The 8,180-nt window shown below is 44.6% G+C and overlaps 3 protein-coding genes across 5 annotated transcripts; all 3 read left to right on the top strand.

Moving 5' to 3' along the window:
* Positions 1-123: 123 nt before the first annotated feature.
* On the top strand, positions 124-561 carry RB195_024394 (uncharacterized protein; the record flags this gene model as incomplete). The annotated part of the gene is made up of 1 exon (XM_064212149.1): positions 124-561. The coding sequence occupies one exon, from the start codon at positions 124-126 to the stop codon at positions 559-561; it is 438 nt and encodes a 145-aa protein (XP_064068030.1).
* Positions 562-679: 118 nt separating this feature from the next.
* Positions 680-2,780, top strand: RB195_024393 (uncharacterized protein; the record flags this gene model as incomplete). Of its 3 annotated transcripts, XM_064212148.1 has the most annotated exons (4): positions 863-1,138; positions 1,191-1,445; positions 1,583-1,773; positions 2,657-2,780. In XM_064212148.1, 4 exons carry the CDS (start codon positions 863-865, stop codon positions 2,778-2,780), a joined length of 846 nt encoding a protein of 281 aa, XP_064068027.1. The 3 variants fall into 3 exon arrangements, with proteins under 3 accessions (XP_064068029.1, XP_064068027.1, XP_064068028.1); XM_064212146.1 differs by lacking the exons at positions 863-1,138; positions 2,657-2,780 and having other exon boundaries at positions 1,329-1,445; positions 1,583-1,786; XM_064212147.1 differs by lacking the exons at positions 1,583-1,773; positions 2,657-2,780 and having other exon boundaries at positions 680-1,234.
* Positions 2,781-5,298: 2,518 nt separating this feature from the next.
* On the top strand, positions 5,299-5,808 carry RB195_024392 (uncharacterized protein; the record flags this gene model as incomplete). Its single annotated transcript, XM_064212145.1, has 1 exon — positions 5,299-5,808. One exon carries the CDS (start codon positions 5,299-5,301, stop codon positions 5,806-5,808), a length of 510 nt encoding a protein of 169 aa, XP_064068026.1.
* Positions 5,809-8,180: the final 2,372 nt, after the last annotated feature.

Here is an 8,180-nt window from a genome sequence, read left to right as displayed (position 1 = left end):
GTGAAAGCTAATCTCGCCGTGGCAGGGCTGCTTAGTTTGAGGAAAACTCTTTTTGCCACTGAAGCATATTCACTGCCTCAGTACCCTGCACACTGGGCCCTGCCGTCTCAGACGTCGGTCGGTATGGCGACCAGTAAGAGGCGACCAAATCTTAGGTTGCTCAGGACATCTTTGATTCTGGACAAGGCAACACACGCACGACTGGCGATGGAGACTGTCTCAGACTGTGTACTTACAACGCGAGAACAGTTTCCAAAGACGCTGACCTGTATGCCCTTCTCGGAGCTGCAGAGCGTATCAAATTTCACGTGGTTGCTCTGCAGGAGACCAATTGCAGAAGGAGCGATGTACGACATAAATGACGGTACACTCGTCATTCGTGGAGAGAAGGTTCCGTCACGAAATGTAGGCGGTTTGTTGAGCGCTCATCTGTCGTCCATCTTGTCGGCTCTCCCGAGATCCTTTTACCTTGTCTGGCCATTCTTCGCCCTCCCTCTGCGCGAAAAACCCATCAGTTTCATCAACTGCTACTCACCAACATCAGCAGCTGATGAATCCTAAATGGACGCGTTTTACGAGGAACTGGAGGAAGTAATCTGCAACGAGAAGTCCTTCTGAAATTTCGTTGTCGGAGACTTCAACGCAAAACTAGAAAAGGCTACAGAAGGACTCTCTTTTCATGAAGAAAGATCATCGTTGGTGGACATGGGAATCGCCCAATGGCGCGACTCGTGCGGAGATTTACCACATACTCACCAACCTCAACCGGAGGTGGTGTCTACTTGACGCCTCAGTAGTACCATCCTTTTGTAGTGGTTCTGATCACTGTCTCCTTCGTGCGAAAATACGATCTAGCCACGCGATGGAAAAGAACATCTGCTATCAGCAACGAAAGAGAAAAGAAGTCGTCAGCGACAATTGCGTACTCGAGGACTCTTTGTCCCAAGGTGACTGGTACATCGAGGAGGACCCAAACGTGGACTACGAGATGCTGCTCAGAGGATTACGAGCCAGTGCTGAACGTGCCTTGAAGCCACGCACGACAAACTTTGATCGAATTTTGAAGACCACCAAGGAATTGTTGGAAAGAAGAAGGACTTTGAGGCTTGATCCGAATGCATCGCATATTGAGCAGTTAGTAGCAAACACTAGCTGCAAAAAAGCGTTGCAGGAGGATCTTTCAAATACAGGCGGAAGAAGATTCTGGAAGCAGCACAAAGAAGAACGAGTCTAAAGAAGTGCCGCATGGATCTCTGCGAAATCTCTCTCTCTCTCTTTCCGCTAGCAGCATACTGGGCGACGGGACTCGCACGTCCTCTCGTCGTGAGATGGAAATCATTACGGAGAGGTTCTACTCGAATGTTTTCCATTCATCAACTCCTGTGTCAAGCCCGATCATCCTCACTGGTGATGCTCCACCACGGATTCTCCCTTCGGAACTACAAGTGAGTCCATCTTGTATTCCATGCTACAAGAACCTGGCACAGCCCCCGGACCTGACTTTATTTCAGCAGACTTTCTTCGGGCTGCTGGCCATCCACCTCATGTAATCTTAGCAGTGCATATGACATCCTATCTTCAGAAAGAAAGGATCCCAGACCAGTGGAAGACCTCGCGAACCGTTCTTATCCATAAGAAAGGTGACCGAGAGAACCTTCGGAACTACCGTCCGATATGCTTGCTGAGCGAAGCATTCACCAAAATCATCCTAACGCGCATATCTAGGACGCTGGATGAAGACCAGCCTCAAGAACAAGCTGGATTCCGTCAGGGGTTCAGCTGCTAGGACCACATCCAGACCGTGTCGAGGGTCATAGAGGTTTGCCAGGAATACCGTTTGCCCCTTGTTTTAACCTTCGTCAACTATGAGAAAGCCTTCTACAGCGTAGAAACGACTGCAATACTGCCAGCTCTGGTCGATCAAAGTGTAGACGCGTCATATGTGAGGACATAAGCCAATTGCTACGATCGATGCACCACTAATATACAGCTTTTCCACCGCCGCCTCACCATACTCACTGGAAAGGATACGACAGGGCGATACTATATCGCCAAAGCTGTTCACGGCTGCATTGATAATGAAATCACTTTCCTGAGAAGAAGGGGGCTTACGTGTTGATGGAAGACTCTTCTCGAACCTTCGTTTGGCGGACGACATCGTCCTCTTTTGAAGCAGTACCAATGAAGCAAAAAGGATGCTTAACGAACTGAAGGAAGCAGGGAAGAGAATAGGACTGCGAATAAACAGAAAAAAGACACAGTTCATGAAGAACCTCTTCTGCGACGACGGAGGAGTACAACTTGAAGGCTCCCAAATCGTGGAAACTTCGTCACACGTATACCTCGAGCGTTCATGAACATGGGAAACTACCCACAGTGCTCTTGAGAAATCTCTTCTAAAGTTTCACCGGCGCACAACATCTAGCCGGTCTTCGCAGCTCCGACTTAAGAGGAATGTCCCGTCTTCGCGACCCAGCGGAGTATTTATCGAAAGCAAAGCATAGATATGCCGGTCACATTATGAGAAGAATCGACGATAGATGGATTTAGAGAACGCTAGAGTGGATCCCAAGGATGCTAAGCGCCCTCGAGGGAGACTGCCAACGAGATGGGGTAACGCGCTACACGGATGGACCAGCTGAGAACTCGGCTCAAGGACCTCGTCAACATCGCTCAAGAAACTTGAGAACATCTTGGATGACAGTGGTGAGGGAACGAAACGAGCGGAAGAGATGCTAGGGCCCGCACGTCCAGTGAAGACGGACCGTCTAAGTATCTAAGTAAGATGGCGACACATTATAAGGGTACCTCTTGACCGTTCCCTATTATATACATATCTTATGTATATTAGGAGCGGAGCACAGTCGGTAAGATGTCTGCTGTGGTTGCAGGTCGATGGTTCGAAACCGCCCTATTGCCAACCAAACCTTTCATCATTCCGGAATCTATCCAGAATCCATTTAAAGGACCAAAATTTTAGATACGTGCATTAACAACTATTTGTTCCCCATTTCATTGCCTTCGCTCTCATTGCTTTATTTCTAATAATTTTGACGTTTTGCAATGATTTTAGTTGTTCAAATATTCGATGGAACTTGTATTGACAGCTGATAAGAAAAACTGATGGTTTTCTTTTTAAAACAACTCACTCCAAAGCAAAGCTGTAGTTCAGTACGTATTGCGTATTCTTGTACGGTACGTATTCCGTACTTATATTCTCGCATTCCTCCTCACCTCAATGTCTTTCATTTGTCTAGTGTTTTCCCAAACTGATTCCGGACCAAAACGTTGTGTAAAATTTTTTGCGAAATGCTTTAGAAATACATCGCGTCGTCTATTTTTCTTACATTTTGTACCACTTGATATGTGTTTATTTAGAATCGACCACTCTCTCGTCTTTCGTCTTTTCCTCTCTACTCTCTTAATTAATCTCCTCAACCGACCCCCCCCCCCCCCTTACGTCTCCCCTACTGCTCCCGGATCACTCTTACGACCCTCCTGTTGAAAGATTTTCAAAGCACGCTTGGCACCTGCTGCTAGACAAACCTTAATTTGTCAACAATGCAAATCACACTTCTTTCGGAGGAATCTCAAAGAAAGGGTGTATTTAAGCAACCTGCAGCCTTTTATGCGACTGAGGGAGAACATTCGAGCAGAGATTTAGAAGAAATCTACAACCTGAGACTCAAAAAAGGTCATGATGGGTGTTTTAAAAAGAGCTCAATATAATCTACATAATAAGTGTTTGGCGTATCAGTTTGCTTGGGATGCGCCAACGCGTTCTGCTGCAATTCGTTATCGTTCAGGAATTTGGAACACTTGTTGGCCTATGCAATGACTCGCGGGGCCCATGTATCAAGTCAGTGTTTTTATCCGCCTAGACAACTCCGGTACCAGTTCATAGACTCCGGAATGATAAAAGGCTTGGTTGACACTAGGGTGGTTTCGAAAAAGAGACCGTGCAACCACAGAGGACCACCGACTGTGTTCGGAAATAGCCGCCGAACCTCTACCGTACTTCATTATCCTCGTAATGCATTATTACAAATATACTGCCGTGACACAGTGTTATAGTACGATTGTGTAAGAGGCAGCGCATCGACTGTCCTCAGTGTAGTCTTGTTAGCGCACTAGATAAGAAGCAGCATACCAACTGACGCCGAGTAGCGTGCATGCTCATGCTAGCGTCTGCCACTATTCCATTGTTATTCGGGCCAAGGATCCTACCACTGACAAAGTATTCCACTGAACCACTCTACAAAAGGCACTACACAACCTTCGGTGCATAGGCCAAACTAATTGGCTTTCCGTCTCCATAGATAAAGGATGAAGGATAAAGTTTCTGGCGTTAATCAATCCGCTTGGGATGCGCCACCACATTCACTCCAATTCAAAGTCGTTTGAGGTTCACTAATGCGTGACTGGCCAATACAGTGACTTGCGGTGGCTAGCCGATGTTTCAAGTCAGTGTTTTTATCCTCCCAGACAAGTCTGGTACCACTTTATCGATCCCGGAGGGATGAAAGGCTCGGTGAGCAGTAGAGCGGATTCGAACCTTCGATAGACCGGCGGAACCTCTAACTGCCACATTACATCCGCCCAAAAACTATATGCAGTAAGCGGACCATCTCCATAGAGGTCGAGACAATTCAAGAGCTAAAGAAAAGCTCAAAAAACTGGAATATTCCAGAAACCCGGTCTCATCCAAAGAGCCAGGGCAAATCAAGAGCGAAAGAAGAGCTCAAATAACTGAGAAAACCACTCAGTTAAATCCATCTCTCACTAGAGATCAGAACAAAAAGAAAAATAAATCACTGCACAACAAACTGGCACAAAAGGTCAATTTTACAGAGATAAAAAATGTCTCCTAATCTCCACAGGAAACCAATCAGCGCTCAGTTGCTGCAAACACTGCTGACAAAATACTAGCCTTACTCAACAAAATTAAAGCTGACCCGGGACGACAATAAACAATACGAAGATACTACAGCTGCAGTACACCTCATGATAGGAGGAATAAGAATAATTGGGTCAAGCCGGGACCACCTGCAGAACTTAATTGAAAAACTCAAAAAAAAAGAGTATGAAGAAGCTGAAATCAAGGCAAACAAAGAAGAACCCAAAGAAACTCGGAGAAATTGACAAGGAAAGTCAATTCAGTGAAAAAAAATTGCAAGCAAACGATATAGCAACATTTTGGAAGCATGCACTAACGAATACCTAGATTAAAAAAAACAGAAAATCGCTGCAAATCTTAGAGTTGATCCATTCAAAAGTGAACTCAAACAATTAGAATTTATGGATGACGATAAAGTTAAAACAGAAGATGCACAATGGCTATCAGAAGAAGTATCAGAAAATTTGGGTGATAAAGAAGAGTCTATTTGTCGGACGTTGAAACCAAAACAACTCGACTTATCTCGTTTTTACGGAGACGAAGAAGAATTCCCAGAGTTCTGGACAGTTTTTGAAACTCTCGTACATGAGAGCAAAGCATTAAACACAGTTGAAAAGATGCTCTTATTAAAGGACAGCCTCAGAGGAAGAGCCGAGATGGCTATTAAAGGCATACAGCTCGTTCCACAAAACTACAAGTGGATGATTGAGGAACTTAGGAAAAATTTTGGCAATAAGCCAACGAACCGAGCTAACATTGTCCAAAAACTAGTCGATATGCACCCAACAAACGGTACCGCAGAAAGCTGTATCGCAGCATACGACAAAACTCGAATGCTTATTAATCAAATGATTTCAGCAGGTCAAGACATACGCTGCATGCAAGACGCTACGCGGACCCAAATATTCTAGAGAAATTCCCCTACAGCATTGTCAAGAACGTGTTGACAACTATACAAAACAAGAAGAGGTGAAAATAAATGATGTCATGAAAGGAATCGAAAAAGGGATTACTGCAAAAAAAAATCGTAGAATCGCGATTAAAAAATAGATTAAACAAACGTAAAGCACCAAAGAGAATTGAAGAACACACAACCAGTGAGTATAGGAAGAAACTCAAAGCGTGTGTGTGTTTTTTTTTCGGAAATCAGAATCATGTATCTGCTTACTGTAGAACAGTTACAGGAGTACAAATTAAACGAAGTATTGTCAGAGAAAAGAAACTCTCTGCTGGAAATATTTCGTTTTTATTGTTCATGGTCAGATTGTCCCACATGTGGGAACAAAAATTTGTGTCTATCAAGCGGTCCAAACATCACAAACAAGTGTTCTAGGCACCACAATCGAGCTAACAACACCAATCAATACAATACGCGACAAGCAGAGGCGGATAACCGAACTAACACAGAGGCATGGCGCAATAGAGTAAATGTTATCCGGCAAATAGCAGGCGGACGTCAACGCAAGTACAACTTCAGTAGCGGAAGAAAGTGAGTAAAGTCACCGTTGGAAAGAACAAATCGTGCTGATGACAGCAGAAGTAAACGTTTGGAGCCACAAAACAAAACAATTCAAAAAAGCATTTTTCTTCCTTGACACTGGAGCGCGAAAAACGCTCATAACAGAAGAAATGGCAACAAAACTTCCAGCAATACATAGGCGGGCGTGATCTACAATTCGCAGATGACCAAACAAGTATGACATATGGTCTAACATTAGTAAACGAAAGGTCAGAAGCAGATATTCTACTCAAGATGTCTGAACACGATGGATTAGGCATCAGTACGAACACTGCAAAAGGTGCCGACGCTGCGTGCGACTACTTCAAAGACTATTCAAAGACAATTTCTTTCGAAAGTGGCTGCGTAACCGCACCATTCCCGTTGCGAGACAACATTCATCTAAACGTCATCCAGACAGAAAGGGAACATTTCTCTTAGTGACGTTATGGAAACTGGTGCATCGTTTGTAAACAAAATTCACGACATTCTAAATTCAAGTCGACTTTCAAAAACAATGGTCAAAACAATGTGACATAGAAGCAACATTCACGCAAACACGACTTCAGAACCCACACAAGGACTTGTGCAGATTCCTATGGGTGGAAGATGTAACACAGCCACGTACAAAGGAAAACATTACGTACTGTAGATTCAAAAAATTACCATTCGGGATAACCGGATCTCCGAGCATTTTAAACATGGCAGTACTAACCTTTCTCAATATGAAAAATACTCTGCTATCAAAAGAAATAGCCAGGAATCTGCGCATAGATAATATCAGGTTTCAAGCAAATTCCGTAGACGAAGCCATTTCGAAATGCAAGGAAGCAAAAAATATATTTGCGGATAATGTGCTCTGACCTACGAGAATTCATATCGAACAATACAGAAATGAATGATGCTCTCTCTAAAGAAGATAGACTATCAGGAAACAAAATAAAACTCCTGGGCGTTAATTACGAAAGATGAGTTCTCAGTCGAGACAAAATTCTCTTTAAAAGAGAAACTTACGAAACGGGATATCGTAAGTCAACTCAATTCAGTGTATGATCTTTGGGAGATAATGACACCATTACGGGTACGAGACAAGAAGTACCCTTGAAAACCGGGCTGACCGCTACTGTCCTCCCTTCAACATCGCGCTCCTCCGCGTAATTACGGCTGCCGCTCCACCAGCTACATATCCTCCACGACCGTCTGAGATCATCTACACCCCGCCTCCCTATTGTTCTCTGATCAACGCCGCGACAAAGCGGTGGATAGTGCGAATTTTGAAGGGAGGGGGAGTGAAAAACAAAGAATTATCGAGGAACATCATTGCTGCATATGAGGTACGAGATCTTCAAGCCGACCACCCTTGATCGACTAACCCGACATGGCGAAGAAACTACCCGTGACGAGCAAGCCGGCTTTCGCCCTGGTCGATCAACGACTGACCAGGTGTTGATTGTGAGGAAAGTGTTTGAAATCTGGCAGTAGTATTCGAAGCCTCTACAGTTAGCTTTTTTTTAGTCTTCGAAGCCGCTCTCGACTACTCACCGAGGCCGTCTTCTCAGTGCGCTTCGCTGCGGTTCAAACGCCAGTCGAATGAACTACAAGCAGAAACTGGCGTGCGACAATAGACTGTGGGGGAACCCTTTCTGTTCAACTTTGCTCCCGATGACATAATGCAAAGAACAGTTGAGCAGTGTCATGTTGACGTCACTCTAGCACCGTCAGCGCGTCTCTTGGTGAGTCTCGAGCACACTAACGATGTAGTAATTCTAGCATCGCGTAGTTACA

The sequence above is a fragment of the Necator americanus genome, chromosome X (genome assembly GCF_031761385.1).
Source record: "Necator americanus strain Aroian chromosome X, whole genome shotgun sequence".
In the NCBI taxonomy this organism is placed as follows: Eukaryota; Metazoa; Nematoda; class Chromadorea; order Rhabditida; family Ancylostomatidae; genus Necator; species Necator americanus.
Note: the sequence above shows the minus strand (reverse complement) of the source record. Positions and strands in the feature narration are given on the sequence as shown.